A 27479-nucleotide genomic window follows, 5' to 3' on the forward strand; every position below is an offset into this window, starting at 1 on the left:
TGCCTAACTCTAAAGTCCCCCACCAGACACTTATATCTATTTACTTCCTTTCTCTGCCCCTCACCACTGCTAGGTTGACCGGTGAAAGAGCAGTGCGATCCAGCCACGTCCTTAGCTTGCAGTTTGCAGACAGTCTTGTCAAATCAATTTTCCAAATTATAGGAAACATCCAGCTTGTTGATGTTGTTTTTTAGCTTTTAACACAGTTTTAGTGGTTGTGAAAGGTACAATAATATTTGATACAGTGTTACAGTGTGTTTCATCTCTCTGTACTGACAAGTCCACTCTGTACTGGAGGTTTTAGGTAAGTTTTTGGCTTTTGGTAGATGTGACATGCCTGGCATATGATTGACTCTCAGATTTTAAAGGAAGTGGACAAACATTTTGCCCTTCCGTAGAGCAATGCGAGGGACAGTATATTCAATTTTACCTTATCAGACGTTATCAACAAATGGCGGACTTTCACCAAGGAGAACAGGGTTAGTGTCCCGCGGGTAAATTACTTTTTACTTAATGTTTTTCATGTAAATTTCGTTGCTCACGGTTTGTGTAAAATGTTTTATATTTAACTTACGTCTTTTATGTTACTTCCATAGTGGATCACGGTTTGTGAATGACTTAAGTTTTTCTACGTATCTTTCGTGGCTCACGTCATCCTCATAACAACTTCACATCTGGCATTTACGTACATTTATTTACTGTTTAAACTGTCTTTTATAACGCCTTACCAGAATTAGTTTTTCCCTAAACCTAAGTCAGTGGTTTGCAGCCTAAATTCACAGAAACTGCAGCCTTTTTCACAACCTCGAACCGTTCTGCGGTACCGTGAGCCGTGAAACGCTCATTTTGACAAATGTTGTTTTGGGTGGTATTGCCAAATGGTCTATTCTGTCGTCTAGGTTGGAGATCTTGTTGAGTAGTACAGTAGTCTTGAGAAAGTGGGACCTACCGAGGAACAGTTAATAAAAGGTAAACAGAGCATAAGACAGAAAGAAAGGGAGGGACATGGAGCAAGAGGACTGTCTGGGTGAGGTCCAGTTTCATGAGTCTGACTCAGGCTTTCCCAGGCAACAGCAGAGCCGAGCAGATCCTTGTCCCCCAGCGCCCAGTGGAACGTTTCACCAACGCCCATGCAGCGCACAGACCAGATTTAACATGGATTTTTCTCCTGGATGGTCATGATTAGGCAGCAAGAGCTCAGACACAGTGGAAGCGGGCATGGGACGGAAAAGTTGTCACTTTGAATCAAATCACAGACTGAAGATATAGGCGTGGGGAGCTTGAACAAAAAAGTCTCAGAGCTCCTTGCAGCGAGTCATTTCACCCGCAGCTGTTGTAGTGGTCAGGGGAGATTAGCCATGCTGGAATAGAGGATGCACGGTCAGCAACTGTTCCTCAGAAAAATAAAGGTTTTAACGACTTTTGTTAAATGAAATCGAATGTAATTTATGCAACGACATGCTCCAGAAGTCATTCCCCTCACTGATTCCCTCACTGTCTCCTGCATGCACTTGGCTCATTGTTGACATTCTTTCCAGCAACTCTTGATTACTCCATCATGTTAAAGTCTGGGCGTTCCTGTTTGTTTTCTCTGCTGTATCTATGCACATGTCACTACCATGCAGTTACAAAATACATGGCCCTAAGCCACAGCTCCTTGTGTAAGCCATTCACTCGCAGAAACAGGGACGAGGAGAGCTGACAGATGATTGTTTTCAGTTTTCATGAAGTTCACAGATCAGTGAGCTTTCGCAGCCACAGTCGTCACTATTAGGCTCGATATTGAGCTGAAGTCGACAACAGCAACAGCCTCTTTTGTTTACAGTGTCAAAGTACAATGTCAATATTTTGTTAACAATGGATAATTAGTATGTGTAATGTGAACGATGTGTCACTCCACAAAACCACAAAGAATTACCACCAACTCTATTGTTTGGGTTAAGTCTCCACATGGGCGGATTATGACACAATGGGCCCCTGGGCAAAGACATGCCAAAGGCCAGACCACCTCTCCTGCATAGGAGCAAGACATTTTACAGTGTTTTGCCCCTTTGTGTTGTTTTTTTGTGTCTCTTTGTAGGTGTTTCACGTCTGTATGTTTATTTATTCTCTTTATGATCAACTTATAGTTTTGTGTTGCTCTCTGTCGTTGTTTTGGCTATCGTTGTACTTCTTTTGTGTGTCTTTGTGTCCTTTTTCATCTCTTTATAGTAGTTTTGAGTGTCATTGTAGTAAATTTGAGTCTTTTGTTGTTGTTCTGTGTCTCTTTGTCATCCCTCTGCATCTCTTTGTAGTTGTTTTGAGTCTCTTTGTAGTCGTTTTGAATCTATTTGTAGTCCTTTTGCATCAATTTGTAGTTGTTTTGAGTCTCTTTGTAGTCGTTTTGAGTCTATTTGTAGTCCTTTTGCATCTCTTTGTAGTTGTTTTGAGTCTCTTTGTAGTCGTTTTGAATCTATTTGTAGTCCTTTTGCTTCAATTTGTAGTTGTTTTGAGTCTCTTTGTAGTCATTTTGAATCTATTTGTAGTCCTTTTGCATCAATTTGTAGTTGTTTTGAGTCTCTTTGTAGTCGTTTTGAGTCTATTTGTAGTCCTTTTGCATCAATTTGTAGTTGTTTTGAGTCTCTTTGTAGTCGTTTTGAGTCTATTTGTAGTCTCTTTGCATCTCTTTGTAGTTGTTTTGAGTCTCTTTGTAGTTGTTAGATGTTTCTGTGGGATTTTTTCCCTTTGTATTTGTTTTGTATTTGTATTGTGTTTTGTCTCTGTGGTTTTATTGTTTCTCCTTGGGGCATTTTGTGTTACTGTGTAGTCGACTTGCTCCTTTTATCAGTTGTTTTATGTCTTTTTGTGGAACTTTTGCATCTCTTTGTAGCTGTTTTGTGTCGCTATGTTATTATTTTAAGTCTCTCTGTGGTTGTTTTGCCCCTTTTCATAGTCATTGTGAGACTGTTTGTGGTCTTTTTGTGTCTCTTTTCTCTCAGTCTCAGTCTCTTCCTGGTTAACATTTTGAAGGTGAATGTTAACTGTAACAACTCTATAAGACAGAAATATGTCCATGTTGAGTTAACAGCTTGTTTCACTGCTCCCACATTGGCAAAAGAAAATTGAATAAAATGCAAAATTAATGCAGCTTTGAAGTGGTCTCACTGTTTACTGGGACTGCATTACCAACATTTCACAGTATCATATGAGATATATATTAATATATAATATAAACATACATATATTAAGACATTGAAACATTCTGTTCCTAACGATATGAAGCTAACTGAAAGTTATGACAAAGCTAAAATCGGAAACATAATTTCTCAAATTAGAGGCCATATGATTTATCCCGTGCTTGTGTTGTTGTTGTTCCTTTGCGGTCCTAAGGACGAGGACAGAGTAGTGAGCATGAGTTCTGTCCTGTGACTGCTAATTCAATTAGCCTCAGAGCTGTTGGCTGGCTCAGTATTTGATCAGACTATGAGCTGCTTACCTCAAAAATACAGTACATACAGACACCATGGCAAGGACCCAAAGGGAATATTCTGACCATAACGCCACCGCATCCATTTCATGTTCGCCCTCACTCGTTCTAAGCCTTCCGTTTGTCACAGCGATATGACTTTCACATGTTTTCCTCAGTGGAGTTCAGCCGCACTCTGCTGTTCCCCCTCTTACTGAACTCCCATTACTCACTATCTGCAGAGCCACCGCCGCATAGAAAAGGAAGGAAGTTGTTAATGTTGTTACTGGGATTCAATACCACACAAAAATCTTTGAAACTTCACTTGGGGTTATGTAATGTCTTCTGTACTTACAGTCAAAGGAACAATGTGTTGTGTGTTCTTATTATTAATGGCTGTTTTATCTCACTCTCTGGCATGAATTATCTATCAGGCAGTTAGCTATGTGGCTACATAAGTTCCACATTGCACACGTGCAAACATTAGCATGAAGCATTAGCATGAAAAAATATCCACAGTACAGTTGTTGTTTTTTAATTGGGCTGTATAATTGACATGATCACACTTTCTGAGGAGGGGAACGATACCTTTAAAATTGGTGCATTAAATATGTTTTATTACGAGTTTGGGTAAGTCTTACAAAGGTCTGAGGAATAAACATAAGTTGAATTTAATCTGGGAGGAGTTTCCTGACTAGAAAATAAAAGTTAAGTCAGGTTCTCTTTAGGTTTCTACTAGAACATGTTTAAATGCTTTAATGTTAAAAAAAAAAAAAAAAAAAACATTATTTTTTTTCTCATACTGTCTCATACACTCTTAAATGCTCCACTCCTTCTCCTTCTCCTTTTCGGGTGTTCTGCATGTGCAGATTTTAGTGTATCTGCACCATCATTGCAGCCGGGGAATGACTGTAACAGTACTGTTGTGCCACTTTCTACTCCTACTACTAGTTTTCTACTAGATTTTTTGTGACATCACAATGTTACGGAATCCCTGACGGCTTATTTTGCTACTTTCACAGTATTTAAACAGCACCTGCTTTTTTGTAAAATAACGCTTTGTGGTTGTTTTTTCCATCCCTTTATAGTTCTTTTGGTTTTGGTGGTTGTTTTGTGTCTCTTTGTAATTGTTTTGAGTCTCTAAAGACCCCACTTCTGCTCTGATTGGTCAGTGTTTCTGGGTCTTGACTATAACGGTATTGTTTTTGCCACTTTCTACTACTACTGCTATTACTTTTTTACTACATTTGTTGTGACATCACAATCTTGCAGAATCCCTGATGGCTCATTTTGACACTTTCACAGTATTTAAATAGCACCTGCAATATGGGGCCTTTAAACCAACCTCCAACAGCAGGTATTCATAGTACTCTGCTAGGATAAGCACAAAACTGAAATCTCTTCTGCCTGTGCCAAAGCTACATTATTAAGTCACACAGTGACACAGCTTCCAAAGCTTCCAATTAATGCCAGTGTGATAAATCAGCCCTGCAGCGCCGGAGCTATCTATAGGAAGTGACTGGAACAGAGGATGAGGTGAATCATGCCAAATGATCTTGACAGCTGCTCCTGAAATAAGATGAGACAGAATAGTCTGAGGGCAAAAAAGACTTTTAGTCCGACTTTGCACCTTTGCTCTTTAAAACTTGGTTCACTTTCAGTAGTTTTCAAGTAGTGGTGCTAGTACTGAGTAAGTTAGTGAGTAAGTGAGATCAATTTGTTGATCGACACGAAATTATTCAACAACAAATTTGGATGGCCAATTCATTTTTTTAATCATTAATTCTAAGAAGAGAAAGTGTTAACTTAACAAAGGACATCTGAGACTGATGGAATTGTTTCTTGTTTACCAGGAATTTAGTCATATACTAAAAGATGTACTTGGGAAAGTGAAGGAATCACCAAAGTAATGAACGTGAATGTTTTTACTAAATTTACTGGCAGTCCGTCCCATAGTTCACAAGCTCTGTTGCAACCAGCCTCATGGGCAAAGCGCTGGCAGCAAAAAGTCCTCGGGACTGCCAGTAGACAATAACCTTATATTGTTAGCTTGATTAAATGTACCTGCATTTACAAATATGTAGCCTATTACTACAGACATTCCTGTAATCTTACTGACTGGGAGAAACCAGTGAAACTAATAGCCTTCTAGTTACTGCAGTGTTGCCAGGTTGGTTGAAAAACACCATTTATTATTGTTATCATGTGCATTGGAATTTCGTTATTGACATAATCCTCTTGCTGGAGCCTTCTTGGCACGGGCAGTATGGACCCTTGGAATTAATATATTGACCTTGCTTTGATGGCTGTAAGGAAGTGCATGGCAATCCACTGGAAATCTGATTACCCGGCTACTTTATCGCATCGGTTAAATGAAATCGCCAGACACATTCCATTAGATAAAATCTATGACAACATAACATCATGTACAGGTCAAGACTTTTTAAAATATGGAAACCGCATATAGATCCTATGGCAATATTGGTTGACATGGCAATGTTTGGCTCTCCAGTGTAAATTGTAATGTCGTACAGCATCTTTTCCCTACCATCAAAAGTCTCAATCAAACATTACCATTTCTATACTTCTGGGAAAGACACACACAACTATTAGCCAGAAAATAGTATGAATATTGAGGAAAAATCTCAGCACTATGACAGACCAAGCAAAAGTTAAAGCTAACTTTTTATCTGTATAATCCATGTTAAAGCCACCTTAAAAATCTCCAAATTTGGCAACATTTCTGTCAACAATCAGGGGCCACCAGGAAAATCAGAAAAACAGATTACAAATATACCACCATTAGGTGACGAAGATTAGATTAAGATTCAGTTTTGCACACACACACAAACAGCGAGCAGTGAATCTGTCCTCTGCATCCTTCACACACCAGTGAACACACCATGCTAAGGTGCCTGGGGAGCACTGGAGGGTTGCCTTGCTCATGGGCACTTCTGTCCTTGACCTGTCAGTCCTCAGATTCGTACCAGAGATTACAAGCCCAATTCTCTAACCTCTAGGGCACGGACTGCCTACTTTTGTGTGAGAGTAAAAAAAATATATTCATACACACACACAACACAAAACATAAATGATTTCCCAATTAACAAATGTATTTCACAACCGGATGAGCAGGAGGGGCTTCAATGGACCACACAGCACTACCAACAGACTAGTGGTGGAAGAAGTATTCGGGTCCTTTACTTAGGTAAAAGTACTATTACCACACTGTGAAATTACTCAACTACAAGTAAAAGTCCTGCATTCAAAACTTACTGAAGTAAAAGTACAAAAGTATCAGCATCAAAATGTACTTAAAGTATCAAAAGTTAAAGTACTTGTTATGCAAAATGGGCCCACTCAGATTGTTTTTTTTTTTTAAATGGAAGTACCTCAAAATTGTACTTAAGTACAGTAATAATAATAATAATAATAATAATAATACATTAAATTTTTATAGCGCTTTTAAAGGTACTCAAAGTCGCTTAACATGACAGGAAATTAGACACACACAAACACAAAATACAGAAGAAAACAACTAAACAGAGATGAGAGATTATGAGTTCAGGTATTGTAAGCTATTTTGAAAAGGTGGGTTTTGAGTACTTGAGTAAATGTACTTAGTTACATTCCACCAATACCAAGAGGCGGACATTGCCACCCAGCGCCACGCCGCTACAATGGCTCCAAACATTTGCTGGTTCCAGCTTCTCAGACATGAAGATTTGCTGCTTCTTCCTGTTTTACATCATGTTGATTAAAAGTATGTTTTTGGACTGTAGGCATAAAGCCCTGTCTTGTTGTTGAAGTATAGAAGTCACTTTAAAGACTCTCACTGGTGAGCAGACAGCTACTGCACCCGTCCACAGCTATAAATCCAAGCTGCATTCAGCAGGTGAGGTGGAAGGCCAGCTGCACAGCCGATGTTCCCTCTCAGAAACGTGAATACAGGTGTTTGGATGTGTCACGGACTTGGAGACAATAAATAATAAGAGATAGATGGTCTGCCTTATTCTCAGCCTCGCCAAGAACCCTCAGTCTCCAGATGATCAGCCAGAAATGTTAAAAATGTCAGGAAATGATTGCCACTGACATGCACACAGTGCCAGAATGAATGTTTGTTTAAACACAGTGGTACGGAGTTTTATCCAGAAACTTCCAGGAACAGAGAAAATTTATGTGTGCAGGTGAAAAAACACATGATTGATTTGATTTATAATCTAATTCAAAAGCATCAGCGTAAACAGATTGAGAGTAACCGTAGAACCGGGGTTATTAAAATAGTAACCACCTTGAGCAGCACAGAGAAACAAAGATATCCGTCAGCAGGCTGAAAGCACCGGATCTCTGACCGAAGCATGTTGTGCTCAATGAAATGCACTGAAGGGGTCACAAATAACAAATGTGAAATAACAAAAACACACAGTGGAGGCCAGCCAGCACAAAGAAACACTGGAGTTTTCTCCAAACACGCATTCGGAGAATTTCAGGAGCTGTGAAAAATGAAAACAAATGCTTCATCATTCCGGAGCGGAGCGAGAGTGTGTTCATGTTCTCCCACTTTGCTTTCTCAGACCTCCTTCCTCATTAACAGTGGAACATGGTAGTTTCCTTCTCAAAACACACTTGACAGGCAACGAAGGATCAGTGAAATCTAATAGGTTGTACTCAGCACCTCGGCTTTGTCCGGACTTTAAGTGTTTCCAACCCAGCAGAGCCCGACCGCTGTATTAGAGAGGCTCATATTTTAGCAGATTGTAGCCTATCAGACATATAATATAGTGTATGTGTAGGCTGATAGGTAACAATAAACTGCAATATATGGGCATGCCAAAAAGTAACAATAAATTAAGAATAAATGGAAATAAAGATATGTTTATTGGTGGCTGTAAATATTAATAATTAATGAATGTTCCAATACAGGTTTTCCCACGCCACTTATTTAATTTTTATTACAGGTATACCTTTATACTGTAGGTGAGGTTAAACAGGCTGCATTCCTTATATATTTGACACTGATTGATGGATTAGTTGTGAAATTCTAGGCTGTTAAAAACAGCATTTGGCTGATAGCTGACACAGATGGGGTTTTTTTGGGTATTTGTTGTTACTTACTCTACCTTTTGGTGTAAGGAAATGAAACATTCATCATATCTCTAAAATATATTTTTTCTCTCTCTGTATGAAGAAAATACCTATGTTTACTACTTTAATTAATGTGAACTATTTTGTTTTCCTTTGATTATTTTTTTATATAGTATTGCATGTTTCTCTGTTTTTACGGGACATTTAATGTTTTTCACAGGGTGCTGTTGTTGCAATGTACATGGAGAAAAAACACAATGAAGAAACTAACTGATCTGTTGAAAGTCATTCAGCTTTTCATTTCACTTTGTTTACACATTCAATCTTCCAAATGTATTAAACAGCCTTTCAGCATCTTATAGAGGTTGGGGGAAAAAATCGATACAGCATCGTATCGCAATATTTTGCATGGCTTTATTATATCGTTCATGGCCGCCAAGTATCCATATTTAGCGTTACAAAACTAGAAGATCTAAAGAATCTATAGGAACCATGTGCGTCAGGATATCGTGTCGGGAAGTTGTGGAAATAACGCTGCAAACTTCTGCTTTTTTTTATGCTTCATCCAAAAAAAATTCAGAGCGGTGAAGCTTAAAGTTTTTGTAAGTTTGATAAAAGGCTGCAGTTGTTGTCGTCCATACATATTTGATATCAGTTCAGTTCAGTTTGACTGAATACTTTGTTGGTCAGTCTGTGGGTTTGACTCTCATTGTGGAGAAATAAAAAGACTGAAGTGAGATGAATAGACTGAGAATTTTATCTTATTTGACAAAACAATTATTGATTTATTTTGTGGACATATAATGTAGTTTAACAGTTAAATCGCAATATATTGTATCACAATACTCACCATATCACAAAATGCTTAAAATGCTTGCCAACACTGATGCTTAGTGCATCTCTATTATTATTTCAACATTGTTAGTTATAATGTAGCTGTTACGGACACTGATACAAAACTGAAAATTCACGCAACTCTATCGTTAAGTGGGTTATATAAGTCAGTGGTTCTCAACCTTTTTGAGTCGCAACCCCCAATTTAACATGCATGGTTTCCGCGACCCCCACTCACTGAACAGAATCTCACACGCACAGTTCAGATCACCCAAAAAGGAAACAAAATGACCAAAAAAAGGAAACAAAATTACCAAAAAAGACTCAAAATGACTAAAAAAGACACAAAATGACTAAAAAAAGACACAAAATGCCCCAAAAAAGGAAACAAAATGACCAAAAAAGACACAAATTGACTAGAAAATGATCAAAAAAAGACACAAAATGACCAAATAAGACACAACATGACAAAAAAACACAAAATTACCCAAAAAAAGACATTAGGTGACCAAAAAGACTAATACACATTAACACATGAACACTTTAACACAGTGGAGACAGAGCTGACTTCCAAAATGATTTGGCGACCCCCAGAAATCATCTCGCGACCCCAATTGGGGTCCCGACCCCAAGGTTGAGAATAGCTGATATAAGTGACGACACAGTTCAGCATAAATCGACCTCTACAGTCCACATTTACCCAGCATTATTCACGAAGATCAGCCCAACAAACATGATGCCAAAGTATGACAGGAGCTACTTTGTCCCATTGTAAACTTTAAATCAATAAAAAAATAACATAATAAGAGCCGACTCAGCATAAAGCCTGTAAATAAAGGGAGTGAAAACTGGGCAGAAAGAGCTGGAGAATGAAAGAGAGGAGAGTGAGTGTTGCTGCTATAAACAACAAAAACCATAGACCACAACTAAGGAGCAGATTTTTTTTTTTTTTACATAATGTTTATACTGATTGTCAGACTGAGAGGGGAAATTGTTTCAACTGCACAAAACAGAAAGACAATGTCATTAATTTGTGAGGGATTAGAGGGTCGGGTTCACCTCAGTGTATAAATACAGTGCAGGATTATCCATAGCTCTCCATAGATCCATAGCTGCAACTGCATGGTGAACAAAAAATAGAAGTGTGAATCAGTGTACCGGCCCCACGATACAATTTTTTCCCAATACTTGAGTCACAATACAAAATTATTGCCATTTTAAGCATTTTGTGATATGGTGAGTATTTGCGATACAATATGTTGTGATTTAACTGTTTAACTGCATTTTGTGTCCACAAAATTAAATTCAATCAAGAATTGTTTTGTCAAATAAGAGAAAATTATCAGTCTATTCATCTCACTTCTCACAGTTGTTTTCTTTCTCTACAATGTATTAACGTTGATTTTATTTAAAATAAATGCATAAACTTGAGTCTCGTTTTTAGGTGTTACGATTTTTGAGGACGCTATAACATAACTACAAAACAGAACTTAGTACCTGTCTTTTGTACTTTTTTTTCCCAGTTCTGGAGTTTTCCTAAATGTTTGGATCAAATGAGTGGGAAACAATCGTACACAGCCGCCACTGGAATCAATGAGTCAAACCCACAGACTGACCAACAAAGTATTCAGTCAAACTGAACTGAACTGATATCAAACATGTATGGATGAAAACAACTGCAGCATTTTATCAAACTCTCAAAAAATGTAAGCTGTACTGTTTTAATTTTTTTAGATTCCCTAGATCAGGGGTCACCAACTACATTTGTCGGAGGGCCTGAATTTTACTGGACAGTCACCTTGGGGGCCGGACCCTCAAATAAAATGAAATAAAGAACACATTTTGGCATAACATTATTATTTAATGTTTATTTATTGTTCATATTTTTTCATGTCATTACAAAACTGAAGGCATTTTTAGCCTTTATGAGTCACGTTTTATTTCATGTGCAATCATTATTTGTGACCTGTTCTGTTCTGATACCATGCTATTTTAAGTTATGCCAGTTGGTTTTCCTTTTTTTTCTGTACTGAGGAGTCTAGTCTGAAGCTTGTTGATGAGACTTTGAAATAAAAACCAACCATGTTACGTAATGGCATGAGGAAAAGTTACGTTAAAAAAAACCCAAACAAAAACAAGTACTGTGTGAAACAATAAATGTTCATTTAAACAGTGCAGCGAGTTTGTCCTCATTAAATAGAGTCATATATGGTGGGGATTACTGATAGTTAAGAGTCTCAGTTGTCGTTGCTGTTTTCAGTTGCTTTAATAGTGCGGACCACATGATATTTTCTCCTTGATTTACAATTTTGGAATCCAGTCACGGGCAGGATTGGACAGTTCGGCGGGCCAGATTCAGCCCGCGGGCCGCCAGTTGATGATCACTGCCCTAGATCTTCTAGTTTCATATGGTACCAGTATCTCCAGTATATTCCTAAAAGTGAGCCCACTACGGCCTCCAAAAAAAAAAAATTGGCAAAAATATTGCCAACCGGCCGACATCACCACGCAAAACATGGGGATACTATGCTGTATTGATTTTTTTCCCCCACCTTTAACAAAAAATCTACGATAGTGAACTTAACAGGTCAGATATTCCGCTCAAAAGGATTTGGGAAAATTGACCTTGAAATCCCTCCTGTCTCAACTCCCAGGCTGATCTAAGACGCTCTCTCCTGTCATCACCTGGGAGAGAAATGTTACTGACGAGATTTACAGCATTTTTCACATCCAGTTGACAGCAAACACACCTAAGGGTGGAGGGGTCACACATGTTCACACACACACACACACACACACACACACACACACACACACACACACACACAGGTCTGACCATTTGTTTGCCAGGTTAAATATGGGCCACATATTAGTCTTATCTCCAGACAGAGATTTATAACTGTAGTGTGTACTTGAGAAATGTCCTAGCAGCTAAGAGTTTGGATTCCAAACATGTAAGCTCATATATGACTGACAGAACATAGAAAAAGGAGCTTTATCTGTTTTTAAAAGACAAATAATTCATAAAAATGTAGCCGACAGGCCTGAGTGAGTGCTGATAGTGATCAGGCTTGACCCTGTCCTGGTCACTCCCTTGTTTTTCATCTCAGGCTTGTTAGCAAATTGCTTCCTGCCAAAGCTATGACAGTTTCAGCAGAAATGTTTAGAAAAGGAAATGCTGCTGTGATTTTTGGAGATGGAAAGTTTTCAGTTATGTATATATAGACAGTGGGACTATGTTCTGGGCTCCTTTAACATCTCCTCCCACAAATGTGATGTGTGACTTCCCTGAAATTCAAACATTATCAACAAGCGTTTCTCATACATCTCACTCTGTTCTGCAGTACATCAAGACATTGAGTTGGTTGCTTTGAACATAGAGGAGAAACTAAATGCTGCATGCTGTGTTTTTGCTACATATTTAGCCTCTATTTAGGTAATTTTGGCATATACAGTCAAAACAAATGTACTTTTAGTTGTACCAGGCATTAAAATGAACAAGAAAATGAAGAAAACAAAGGTTGTCTAATCATTTTTTCCATGACTGAGTCATCTTGGGGCATCATGCATAAATAAATTACCCACAACTACTGTCGACTAAATGTTTATTTGTACTACAAACTAGGCTTCTGTGATCAGACTGGAGTGGAGGCTGGGTTGTGCTGGCCAGGGATTGGACCAGAACGGAGGAAAATAAAAAGCAGACAAGAGACAAGAGTAAATCTCAGACTGAGAATAAAAGGCTGCAAACAGACACTGAGCTGGCCTTCTTGCAGTTGGACCTGTAAGTAATATTAGCTGGTTTGCTATGTCTTGTGTTGTTGCACTTGCTTGATGTTTGGCTGTGTAAGCAAAGTTTTCGACACACTGGCTTTTAGAATAAAAGGCTGCAAACAGACACCGAGCTAGCCTTCTTGCAATTGGACTTGTAAGTAATATTAGCTGGTTTGCTATGTCTTGTGTTGTTGCACTTGCTTGATGTTTGGCTGTGTAAGCAAAGTTTCGACACACTGGCTTTTAGAATAAAAGGCTGCAGACAGACAATGAGCTGGTGTTCTTGCAGTTGGACTTGTAAGTAATATTAGCTGGTTTGCTATGTCTTGTGTTGTTGCACTTGCTTGATGTTTGGCTGTGTAAGCAAAGTTTCGACACACTGGCTTTTAGAATAAAAGGCTACAGACAGACACCGAGCTGGCCTTCTTGCAGTTGGACTTGTAAGTAATATTAGCTGGTTTGCTATGTCTTGTGTTGTTGCACTCGTTTGATATTTGGCAAAGTTGTCAACACACTCGTGGTTTTAAATGATTTCAAGTAATGTCATATAAGAAATACTTGTTTCAAGCGTTTTTTGAGTATGCAGAAAAGCTCTACGTAAATCTAATGTATTAATATTATCATTATTGCGTACAGCTGTTCATATTCATGACAGTGGTGTAGAATTGAATTGCACTCAAAGAAAAGACAAATTTAATTTAACGTTGCTGTAAAAGGCTTTGTATTATCCTCAGGCTCATCTTTTCGTACCTGGGTGGAACCCATAGGACGCTTAAATACAAGATGGTACGTTTTAATTTGACACTAGGACAAAATTCTGGCTTTTCAGTGGCAATGTAGTGATGTAACTCCCCCCACCACACCAGCAATCTCAAGTAACCACGACTGGACAACATTAAAATGGAAACAATCGGCCAAATCTGCTACAAACAAATTTTTCACCTTTTTCTTGAGGTAAAATAGCCAAAAGTCTCATTTTCTAAACACCTGATACTAATAACACTATAATAATCAGCGGTGGAATGTAACTAATTATATTTACTCAAGTACTCTACTTAAGTACATTTTTGAAGTACTTTTACTTTACTTGAGTACTGCCACATTTGTAACTTTATACTTCTACTTCACTACATTTTGAGACAAATATTGTACTTCTAACTTTAGTTACTTTTCAGGTCGAGATTTAACATAAAAACATGATCAATTTAAAGGGATTATGCATGATTATAAATTAAACCACATAACAATAAACAACATAAACAATCTGAGTGGGTCCATTCTGCATGACGAGTACTTTTACTTTTGATACTTTAAGTACATTTTGATGCTGATGCTTTCGTACTTTTACTTCAGTAAGTACGTTTCTAACGCAGTTCTTTTACTTGTAGTGGAGTAATTTTGCAGTGTTGTATTAATACTTTTACTTAAGTGATGGATCTGATTACTTATATTCAGTACATATATAGTGTATATAGTTATATACAATAAGATATACAGTACAGGCCAAAAGTTTGGACACACACCTTCTCATTCAATGCGTTTTTCTTTATTTTCATGACTATTTACATTGTAGATTCTCACTGAAGGCATCAAAACTATGAATGAACACATATGAAATTATGTACTTAACAAAAAAGTGTGAAATAACTGAAAACATGTCTTGTATTTTAGATTCCTCAAAGTAGCCACCCTTTGCTTACTAGAATATAAGACATGTTTTCAGTTATTTCACACTTTTTTGTTAAGTACATAATTCCACATGTGTTCATTAATAGTTTTGATGAATCTACAATGTAAATAGTCATGAAAATAAAGGAAACGCATTGAATGAGAAGGTGTGTCCAAACTTTTGGCCTGTACTGTATAAGGTAATAATACTTTTCATGCTGAGATAATCACTAGAGATTGGTGGGAAAATATCTTGCTTTTAGTCATTTTACAGTCACATTTGGCTTCCAAATGTTGCAAATAATGATAAATAATGATGAGGTGTAGCGTGGGCTGGGCTTATCATTTCTGTTATTCCGTCTTGCATCAGTCTGCCCTGCATGGCTGGCTGAAGCCCCCACCTCATACTCAGTTCGGCCTGTCTGCCCTGCACCCCTGGCATTTCCTGTGAGTAAAGGAGGGATTGGGCAAAGCTGGCAAGTAGCACCCATTTCAATAATGGATACCAGATGAAGGGTGTGTACGTGCATAGGTGTGCCTGTGCACTGTATATGTGTGTGTGTGTGTGTGTGTGTGTGTGTGTGTGTGTGTTCACATGTGTGCAAATCCTCCGTAAACCTCTCATGGCAGTTGTACCTTTTACACACAAAACACACACACACACACACACACACACACTGCTTTCCCTCTTTAAAAAGCCAGCTTCATCTGTTTTCCCTCCCATTTTCTTCTACGTGCTCTCTGCCTTTCCAAAACAAGATGAATCAAGCGACGGCTCCATCCAGAGGTCTTTTATTTTTAGACGCAGGGGCGATCTCCAAGACGCGAGAGTTTATCCAATATAAACACATTCGGGTACAAAGAGCACTTGTTTAGACATTCTTAAGATTTTTTTCAGAACATAAACTCCCCAAACATGTGCATGATATACGCTCACTCACACACACACACATACAGAAGAGGAGCTGACTCCACCTAGAACATAATATTTCCTCCTGATAAGCTCAAATGGGTTTTAAAGGGCGAGTTCGGATATTTTTTTTAAGGAGTATTTCTAGTGGAATGCATAAAACCAGAAGAATATATGCAAATACTTTTGAAACATGTCTTTTAAATCTTCTTTTTCGGTCAGTGGTGGGAAAAGTATTCAGATCTCTTACTTGAGTAAAAGTACTAAAACCACACTGCAAAATTACTCCACTACAAGTAAAAGTACTGCGTTAGAAACTTACTGAAGTAAAAGTACAAAAGTATCAGCATCAAAATGTACTTAAGTAACAAAAGTATAAGTACTCGTTATGCAGAATGACCCCACTCAGATTGTTTTATATATTCTGAATATAATATTGGAATATTTATATTGATCACCATTTTAATTTTCTCAAGATAGGTCTCATTTTAGTAGTTAATATACTATTATGAGGTTTAACTAAACTTCACTTCAAATTGATCATGTTTTTTTATGTTAAATCTCTACTTAAAAAGTAACTAAAGCTGTCAGCTAAATGAAGTGGAGTAGAATTATAAAGTTACATGAAATGGAAATACTAAAGTAGTACAAGTAGCATAAAATTGTACTTGAGTAAATGTACTTAGTTACATTCTACCACTGGTTTAGGTGTGGGCTTTTTTTTTTTTTTTTTTTTTAAACACTACGGTTTCTTACCTTGACTTCACATTTCTTGTGGCAGGCTATTCGGCACACTAGAGAAAACAGAAAAAAAAAGAGAAAATGAAATTAACTTCACAGCTCATAAAAATCTCAAAAACATTGTGGACAAATCCAAACACTGCGGTCCGACATGAATCATGACACTGAGTGGTTGTCGAGGAGGTATGAAAAAGCAAGAGGTCCATTCAAATTCCAGAGAGTGTTTGTTCTGTGGTGGAAGTCAAACATCATCTGCTGTTAGCAGGCTAATACGGCGAAATGTTCGCTCTGTGTTCTCTGCACATTGGCTCCCTCAAAGAGGCTTCATTTAGTGTTTTTTCAAAGATCTCACATCAGCGTTGTTCCGTTAAACTAACCTTCAGATTGTGATCAGAGTACCTGAGTTACACGTTTAATATATAATAGTAAAATCAATACCATCTTTCTCCTGTCAGTGCTCTCATGAGTAAAAAGCTCCAACATTTTTCACCACCAGAACAGATCTTTACAGACAGCTGCACACGTGTTCCACAGAGATGCTCATCCAAACAATATAGACAAAATTATAAATTATTGACATTTAGGGTAATTATGTAAGTTAGCACAACAAAGGAAGCCAGTTGTCTGCTCAAAAACAAGTTTGTGAGTTGTTGTTACTTATATATTTAAGTTGGGGTTCACAACAAGGGACAATATTTCTGCTAACTCTTATTTCTTTGTTGTGAAATGCGGGAAAGCAATGAAATTCGGTCATAAGCGAAAGCTAGTGGCTAACTGATGCTAGCAGCGCTGCTTGTTACAGCTACAAGAGTAGCCATTAGCGTATCAATGCTAACTCAAAATTGTGGTCGCAACATTAGCTGACATTTCATAGCTTCATTACAATCGTGCCAATTCAGCACATTGCAGAAGTTAGCAGAATTAAGGATTAAAAGTTATTACAATGTATAATTATAAATTAGTACAACTTACAGTTTAGTTGACATTAATCTGAATTCAGAGTTGAGCAAACTCAAAAACAAAACTTAAAATTTTAGTTTAATTGTCCAACTTAAAATTTTATCGAAGTTTGTTGCCTTGAAATTTTGAGTTCACCCAACTTTTCTTTTTTTGCAGTGTACAATGGTCCACCTTTAACCTTTGATTCCTACATGGTGACACACATGCCATTAGAGGTGTGAATCAGCGTATCGGCCCCACGATACAATTTTATCCCGATACTTGAGTCACAATAAGATTTTATTGTGATTTTAAGCATTTTGCGATTAGTGAGTATTACGATACAATATATTGTGATTTAACTGTTTAACTGCATTTTGTCTCCACAAAAATAAATTCAGTCAAAAATTGTTTTGTCAAATAAGAGAAAATTCTCAGTCTGTTCATCTCACTTCAGTCTTTTTATTTCTCCACAGTGAGAGTCAAACCCACAGACTGACCAACAAAGTATTCAGTCAAACTGAACTGAACTGATATCAAACATGTATGGACGACAACAACTGCAGCATTTTATCAAACTTACAAAAACAACAAGCTTCACTGCTCTCAATTTTTTTGAAAAAGTCTAAATATGCAGCATTATTTCTAAAAATTTCCGACACGATATCCTGACACACATGGTGCCTATAGATTCTTTAGATCTCCTAGTTTTATATGATACCAGTATCTATTGCTAAAAGTGAGCCCACTACAGCCTCTGGGGGAAAAAATACAGCAGAAATGCTAAATATGAATACTTGCCAGCCATGCATCGATATGATATCGCCACACAAAATATTGTGCTGTATCGGTTTTTTCCCCCACCTTTACATGCCATGCCATTTGTTTGTTGTTTGTTTTGTTTTTTCCTCTATGGGTCTGCAGTTAAAACAATATTTCACCAGAAAAACCGGGAAACTGTTTAGACTCATAACCCTTTTCCACCAAACTGGCTTTGGTTCTTGAACTGGTTCCATTTAGGGTCCTTGGAACATTGGTGCTATCTAGTAAACCGGCCACCTGTTCTGACCGGTTCTCATTATCATTTCTGTTCTAGATTTTTATTTTTATCCCAAAACAAGCATGGGGCAACCAATAATGAAACCAAATGCTCCACTATGTTCACCAGCTTGTTGGTAACTTTGACTGTCTTCTGTATGGTGCCATGCAGCTAGTATGCACTGGGTTTGTCAGGGCTTTAATGCTCCAAACAGCTGCTTACCTTGGCTGGAAGTGTCACTAGTGGGAGCAGTGAGAGTGAACCAAAACAATGAGCTAAAAGACACTTTAAAGCTCTGTGGAACAGTGGCGGTTCTAGACCAATTTCACTGGGGGCCAAGGAGGGGCCAGTGTTTAATCAGAGGGGCACATTAAAAATTGTCAAAAATGATATTTAAGCATTCAAAACCTTTATTTTAGCTAAAATTCTCATATTTGGAAGAACTACATTGATTGAAACACAGAGACTTACCAACATTAACAGTTATTTTTGTACAACAATGACATTTCTCATTTTTCTGCACAGTTACTTTTTTTATTTTGAAAGTGCAGTACAGTGAGAATGATCTTTATATTTAGCTTTTATTGCACAATTAAACTATTATACAATGTACACATTCTGGGTTCCTTTTGTGTACAATGAGATATTGTTTGAACAAAAAATAGGTAAGAATTGTTCCGTTGTTCATTGTTATAAATTGATCATTTTATTATTAATTTGACACAGGGGCCAAAGCAGGGGCCAAGGGCTTCTTCACAGGGGCAGGGGCCCCTGGAGGCCCCTGTGTAGAACCGCCACTGCTGTGGAACCCAAGGGAACTGCAGAGTCGGGTAATAATTGTCTGTAGGCTAATCCCTATATACAGCCACTTTAAAGAAGATGCCATTTTAAAAATGTCTCACAGAAAGTCATATTATGTTGGAAGAAATGAAAGAAATTCATAGAAATCTAGCACACAGTCAAACAAGATAAAAGACGTCGTCCTACTATTGAATTTCAGCACATTTTTGCAGCTTCCCTTCTGCCCCCGAGCCCCCTCTCTGGACTCCCACTGGGTCTACAAATAAGGGTCAATGGGGGAGAGCACCTGGACCAGCGGCTCATAAATTGTTAGAGCCCCTCGAAGGACAGAGAATGAAAACAGAGCTCGGTGTGCCGAGGCGTAAGCTCTCCAAATAAAGGAGAAGACTGTATGCTTTTACTGGAACACCTTACACCTTATGTAATGAGTTATTCTTCCTGTCTCCTGCCACATTTTTCAAAGCAAGTGTAATATCTTTTGTGATTAGTTGTTAAGTCATTGATATGAATTTGGGAGGTGGCCAGTCCTCACATTGTGTGAGAGTGGAGATTGTGTCTATATCATACTGTATGTTTTCTGAACCCTATACTCCCTTTGTTCCCTCAGATGTACAGCGTGCTTCTTAAACACTCTCTTCTCTCTGATGTATGTCCCTTAATCACACCATATATTTCTCACACAGTCCTTTGTTCTCAACATCCATCCTCTCAAGGCACAATTATTTACAAAGTCAATGGAAAGCTGCAATTAGGCACCAAATCACCCTGGGAAGAGGAGTCCAAAAAACCATGCTTATCTTGGGCTGTTTTATAAATGTACGGAGATGAGAGGAAACGGGAGAAAGAGACTCAGCTGAACACAAATCACCAGCTCACTCTCACATACAATTGGTGCGTTTATCAATAGTCCTGCATAACCAACTTCAAAGCGCTGTGTCAGCACTAGAGAATTGTCCACGTGGAACTAACATTCTGCAATAAAGGGAAAAAAATGCTCTGACTTCTTTGTATTTCTTTAAACCAATCACAATTGTCTTGGGCGGTGATGCAGCGATGGTGCCCCTCCAAAAAAGATAGCAGAGATAGCAGAAGGGCAGGAGAATGATATCCCAACAGTCTCTATCTGATAGAGGTGGAGAAAAATTGATACAGCATAGTATTGCGATATTTATTGTGGCAATATTATATCAATTCATGGTCGCCAAGTATCGATATTTTGCGTTTCTGACGGCCGGCCAGCTGTCTATTTTCTCCATTTTTGGATACTGGAGATACTAGTATCATGTGAAACTGGAAGATCTAAGAAATCTATAGGCAGGATGTGAGTCAGGATATTGTATCGGGAAGTTGTTGAAATAACTTTCTAAATATTTTTTTATGTTTCATTTAAAAAAAAAAAAAATTAAAACAGTAAAGCTTAAAGTTTTTGACATTTGAATAAAATGCTGCAGTTTTTGTCGTCCATACATGTTTGATATCAGTTCAGTTCAGTTTGACTGAATACTTTGTTGGTCAGTCTGTGGGTTTGACTCTCATTGTGGAGAAATAAAAAGAATGAAGTGAGATGAATAGACTGAGAATTTTCTCTGATTTGACAAAACAATTCTTGATTGAATTTAATTTTGTGAACACAAAATGCAGTTAAACAGTTAGATCACAATATATTGTATCGCAATACTCACCATATCGCAAAATGCTTAAAATCACAATAATATCGTATCGTGACTCAAGTATCGGGAAAAAATTGTATGGTTGGGCCTCTGGGGATTCACATCTCTGATATCCAGTGAGTCAGACTAGCTTCCAGTTCATTAGCTGTTTGGGCCAAAAACATCAAATTTGTGCTTTCCTCTGAGCTTTCATTAGGCTGATATCTTAATTAAAGGAGACATATTATGCTTGTTTTCAGGTCCATACTTGTATTAAGGGTTTCTACTAGAACATTTTTACATGCTTTAATGTTCAAAAAACTTTTCTTGTACTGTCTGTCTGAATATACCTGTATTCACCCTCTGAATGAAACGCTTTATTTTATTTCTTTAAGAGTGCCAACCAAAATGGCCCAAAGTCTGCTTTGATTGGTCAGTGTTTCCAAGTCCGGGTCCAGGTTTCCCCGTTTGTGCTCTCAGCATCTCTGCACCATCATTGCAGCCGGGGAATAACTGTAACAGTGCCGTAGCAGCACTTTCTACCTATTTATAGTTTAGTTGTCACATCACACTATTACAGAAGTCCTGAGGACTTGTTTAAAGTTTTGGTTTCTACATTTCTGCGTGGGTTGAGAATTTGATACTTTCACAGTATTTATATTGCACACAGACTCGCTCTATTAACAATAGTAATATTAACACTTTTCACAATTTGGTACCTTTAATATTTTAACTGAATTTACAAAAAAACAATTGACTGACAACATGTTATGCAACATATTTTTATTCATTTCATGCACAATCTGGACCAGAACTCATGCACAGTCAAACTTCAAGGGGCAAACAAGACAAAGTCATAAACACAAAAATGTCTACAACCAATATAAGTTCATTATTTTAACCTTTTTTTGTATTTGTTCTTCACTTTTTAAATGTGTTGTTTTAATGGTAATGAATACACTTCATTGCGACCCTACAGCTTCTTATAAAACTTAAACAGCCTTTTTCTGGTTCAGGGTCAAAGGTTAAGTGTTCAGAGTAGCTTGGGGCCAACCAACAGCTACAGCTCATTGAATCTTTAAAAAATCTTATTTGTATTTCTTGTCTTTGTTCCACAGACACACCAGCATCATTCATTCTGTTTGAGGAGACTTGTATTTAGTTGTGCTTTACTTGATTGAAATGGCATCAGTACAAGTTACCATATCAGGCACACAGCAGGTTCACTGATAGATGTAGATAAGAAGTTCTGTTCCAATACACTGGTAGACAAGCAGCGTAGACATTCGGAAACTAGGAAAAGTGAGAAGCGTCCTTTTTAGAGCCAAATGTGTAATTACATCATGGTGCAGTTAGTTTCTATTTAAGCACACGCAGGTCTATATTTGCACTTGGGGGGTAACATTTGAAAGTCAGTTTGACTTCCTAATTAGAGGCCTTCAAATGTGGGTGGCACCATGAAGTCCTACCGGGATACACATTTCCAAGTCTTCCAACAGTACTCCAGTTCCCAGGGTCAAACCCAATGGAGTTCTCCACTCCAACATGACCCACACAGTGTGTCACAGGATACAGACTGAGTCCAGAATTTGACAAACATAATGAAACACATTATTTATACCCGGTTTGGAACAACGTACTCTGAATGAGGTTAGCGTTTTACATTTCTGATCAACTGTTGATTATCCCAACGTCCAAAACAATCATTTCAACTCACAGAGAAGCATATAACCTTTTCTTTTGGGCTGATTTTCCATCGTGATTTTTAATATCTTGTACATCATGTTTTGGCATCAAATATGGATAAAATGTGTTATTTTTGTATTTGGATCATGTGTGATGATGTTTGTCACAATAGCAGCATGCCATTGTAGCGTTTTTACTTGACCTTGCTGTATAAAATGACCTGCTGTGACCTCTACGATAATCACAGCCTCATGAAACTTTACAACCGCAAACTAGAGCATGCAGAAGATTTATAGCTTTACTAGGTATAGAAACAACAAGGGGGTTCTCAGGAGTTTGCAGAACCGAAGTGCTCTGCATGCATTTGCAAAAAAAAAAAAAAAAAAAAGTTCTTGCAGAAATCTCCAAAATACTGGAAATTGAACTATGGGTTTTTGGGATTTGTGACCATTTTTTATCAACTCTGAATGGTAAAAAGTGTTACATTTAACATCAAATCTGTGTAACAAATTGGATATATGACTAGAACAACACACAGTGCTGTTCATTGCAGGTTTCAAGCTTTCAGATGCTGTACACCATTTCTACGTGACATCTACTCTTGACCTATTATCTCCCCCTGAACATTCCCTGTGCCCAACCCCCAACCCTCTAAAAAAGAACCCAGCTAATGTTTGGTATTTCTGCCCGATGAAAACTTAAAACGACTGATTATCCAAATTATCAGATGTGTTTCGGAACTTCTTCGGCCTGAAATTGGAAAAAATGACCAAAACTTGAGTTACAAGGTTTTTAGAAAACTCCCTCTATGTGAAGTCCTGATGGGTTTGTCCTACGTGCACGACTATTTCCCAACATATTTATAACTTTTTGCACGATTAAGACATGAGAGTGAAAGCATGCTGAGACCTGCACAAAGTATTTTGACGTACTAGATGTGACATAAGCCACATGGAATGCTTTCATAGATGTGACATTCAAACATACTTCACTGTTTGCTTGATAAGCATAAAAGCCATGTGCCTGTCCATCAGGACATTGTCCAGCACCGTTCCCAGCACGTGAGTCCCCCAGTAAACAACACTCCCAGGCCACATGGGTAGAAGCAGGACTTCCATATTGGGTGTGAAAGCACCGGGCCCAGAGAAGTCGGGTTAGGCTTTACCTTGTTAGGAAATTGGAGCTTTGGAGAATAAACAGAGCAGAAATGTTCCTGGTGGAGGCAAGGAAGACCGGAGGGGAGGGAGAGAAGCGGAGCAGGGATGAGGAGGGATGGAAGATGAGGAGAGAGACGGAAAAGAAGAGGAGATATTGGAGGAAAAATGGAAAGGATGAATAATAGAAGGCGGTGCAACAAGTGGTCACATCAATCATTACGCAAATGAAAGGACAGCAGGGATGGGAGTTGGTCAAAGTGAGGAGATGATGAGGAGTGTGGATCACTGGTTGCTATCTGACTCTGGGTCTGTGGTATGCCTTACAACACTGGGAGGAGGGAGGAGGGGGGAGTGATGGAGGTGGGGGTGTGTGTGACCGAGGCTGGGTGATTTCCTTCCCCTGGTCCCTTGGAATGAGCGTGTAGTCCCACAGGGCTGGGCTGGACCCCCTTACAACACTGAACACAATCAGAGGGCAGGGCTGGAGAATTTCCTCTTCCTCTCCCCCCCTTACTCTCTCTCACTCTCTCTCTCCATCCCTCTCCTTTCCCTTTTTCTCTCCCTCTCATGCACAATCACAAACACGTGAGCAGCAACACGTGTACACACAGTGTACTAACATACACAGTGCGTCATGTGCTCATGTTAGGCTAAAGCAGGCCAAACTATAGACTGTATAAAAGAAGTGGAGGGAGACACTGTGTGTCACCCACTGATTTGTGGACTACAGTTTTGAAGCCTCAAGTTTGGCATTTTGACTGTCGCCAACTTGGTATTTTGGAACCAGAAGTGACCAGCTAACACTAGCGCTAGCTGGCTAGTTTGGTTAGCAAGGTGCAATCATAATTTAACATGAACAGGCAACTCCATAGAGAGTCTTAGTTCAACTGAACACTGAACAAGACATTTTTGGGCAACCAATATGGTACAATTAGCTTGAAGTGAAAACACACTCTAAAAGAGAACAGTTTGAAGACAAAAACATGTGGTTTACTGTGTTAGTGACCTGACAAATCCTGCTGTAATTTCTATTTTACTCTAAATGGGATCATCATTAACAAAATGAACATCATTCTGTATTGAAGAGGACTTGAATCTGATGATGAAACCATGAACTAATTATGAGGATATTTACAGAGGTAATAAATCAAGTGTGAAGTAGAGTCATTTTCTCATAGACTTCCATACAATCAGACTTCTTTTTGCGACCAGTGGAGTCTCCCCCTGCTGACCATTAGGAAGAACAAAGTTTTAGGGCACTTCCACTTCAGCGACTAAATTATTGCCCAATAAATCTATTACTATGTGGTAAATGGACAAAATAGCCATCCCCTGACTGGAATATGTATGGAGTGTGTAAAGTACCAGAGCAGCTTTCAGGTCATGTGACAGATCCTCTGAGACTGGCACACTTATTACAGATATTCAGCTGTTCGACAGAAGTGACTGTAAACAGCTGATGATCTTACATGGCTAAATCTCTCTTCTAAACAGCTGAAAAATCAGGTTCATGTTCCATGTGCCTACACACCAGTGGTGGAATGTAACTAAGTACATTTACTCAAGTACTGTAGTTAATTACAATTATGAGGTACTTGTACTATACTCAAGTATTTCCATTTTATGTAACTTTAAATTTCTACTCCACTACATTTAGCTGACAGCTTTAGTTACTTTTCAGGTCAAGACTTCACATAAAAAACATGATCAATTAAACATTTAAAAAAAAAATTAAACATCATAACAGTATATTAAGTTGTTAAATGAGCCCTATCTTTACAAAATTAAAGCGCTTACATAAATGCATCAATACAAATAATCTAATGATATATTTGGAATAACAATCTGAGTGGGTCCATTCTGCATAACAAGTATTCGTTTTGATACTTTAAGTACATTTTGATGCTGATACTTTTGTACTTTTACTTCAGTAAGTTTTGAATGCAGGACTTTTACTTGTAGTGGAGTCATTTCACAGTGTGTATTAGTACTTTTACTTAACCCTTTATCAGGCGAAGAACTATATTTGGTAACTTCAGTGGATATCAAAATGGGGTCCCCATGTCTCTCTGTGAGGTCGTAGAACCACATGGATTTGTAATATTTAGAGAAAAAAGTTGCAAATTTACTAGATTAAAGTGGGAAAATCTACAAGAAAAAAGGCACAGATTTAAGAGCTTTAAACTGGCAAATCTGCGCGAAAAAAGTTGCAGATTTACGAGAAAAAAGTGAAAAAAAAAACTTTTTTTCTTGCAGATTCACCGCTTTAAATCTCATAAATCTGCACATTTTTTTCTCGTAGATTTGCCACTTTAATCTCGTCAACTTTTTTCTCAAAATATGACCCCCCTCCCCCCGGGTCCGTATGTTTTTTACACATTCTGGCTGCATGTAATATCCTCCAATATTCTCTAGGGTTGAAATTTGGAATTTGCAAGTATTTTAATGAGTGCCCTATTAAGGGTTAAGTAAGGGATCTGAATACTTTTTCCACCACTGCTACACACTCTCTCCAACAACTGACCAACTGTCTTCCTGTGCACTCACTACAGTATTAATGTGACTAATTATTGACACTCAGTCATCACTATCCTTCAGTGGACTTACACAGTGGTTTCATCATTCAGCCCACACATTTTCCCAACTAAAATCCCGACTAGTGTTGGGTTTCTGCGGGTAAAGCCCCACCTTCATCCAGCTGCTGAGGCTTTCCTGACACGGGAGATTCCCAAACACATCGCAGGATCAATCCTGAGTGAGAGAGTTCCCATGGACTCATCCTGCGATCTCTGTCATATGTTTGCTTTGACCTGACAAAACCAAACTTCTATTTGTTTACTTTTCCCGTCTATTTTTTCAATTCACTGTGGGTCTGACTCTGTTTGGTTGAAACAGCTGTTTCCCTTCATTCAAGCTACAGCTTCCAAAAGCACAGCAAAATAATGTGTAAATATAACAAGAAGCTTGTTATATTAGAGGTTTGTGCTGAACATTTTGGAAACACTGTACACTGTAAGTCAGAAGCAGATGGAGTCGTACAGATGGATAAAGGTATTCCATTAGAAACAAAGGACTCTGCTGCCTCCTGGTGGCTGTGACAGAAGCTACAGGTGGTGATAGATTGACTGATAACTGCCGCGTCTCATTAAAAAGACAATAATTGACTTTGATCAACAAGATATCACATGGTCTTCATCAGCAGGAGTTTACCAAGTCATTGCGGAATAAGTATGTCTTGAGTATCCTCATTCACAACGAAGTGATTTGTTTAAAGACCTGTCCACTCAAAAATGTGTTTCCCTATATGTATGTCCCCTAGAATGTATATTGTATTCGTACAAAGTTTGTGGACACAGAAGTGTTTTCACATTCCTCTTTTATTGTATATTTCTTAACCACAAATGCTGTCAATTACGACCAGTTAAAAGCTAAAATCCCAAAAAGTAGATGTGCTTCCAAGCCCCTTTAAAAAGTTATTTCTTAACTATAATATTCATCAGAGCAGAGTATTTTTTTGTTTGTCTGGTGGGGGACTTTAATTAAAAGTACAAATACCAAAGTCGATATATATTTCATTACAGTTGGAAGTCCTGAACTCAAAATCTTATAAGTAGAAGAACAGAAGCATTATCAGCCAAATGTAGTTAAAATGGCTTCTTTCAAAGTGTTTTATAATTGATTATTTAGAATTTTACTGTATACAATTCTGTTTTTATTACTAGAGAATAAAAACAATGTGGAGGCAGTTTTA

The 27479-nt window shown here is 38.1% G+C and overlaps 1 protein-coding gene across 1 annotated transcript in view; it reads right to left on the reverse strand.

The window, feature by feature from the left end:
* The window catches only part of tns1b (tensin 1b), a 196481-nt gene that overhangs the window by 130212 nt on the left and 38790 nt on the right, over nucleotides 1-27479 (reverse strand). The window contains exon 3 of the mRNA XM_059342440.1: nucleotides 16473-16510. Coding sequence (XP_059198423.1) covers nucleotides 16473-16510 — 38 coding nt within the window. The remainder of the gene's footprint in view (nucleotides 1-16472; nucleotides 16511-27479) is intronic.

Source organism: Centropristis striata, chromosome 10 (assembly GCF_030273125.1).
Source record: "Centropristis striata isolate RG_2023a ecotype Rhode Island chromosome 10, C.striata_1.0, whole genome shotgun sequence".
NCBI lineage: Eukaryota > Metazoa > Chordata > Actinopteri > Perciformes > Serranidae > Centropristis > Centropristis striata.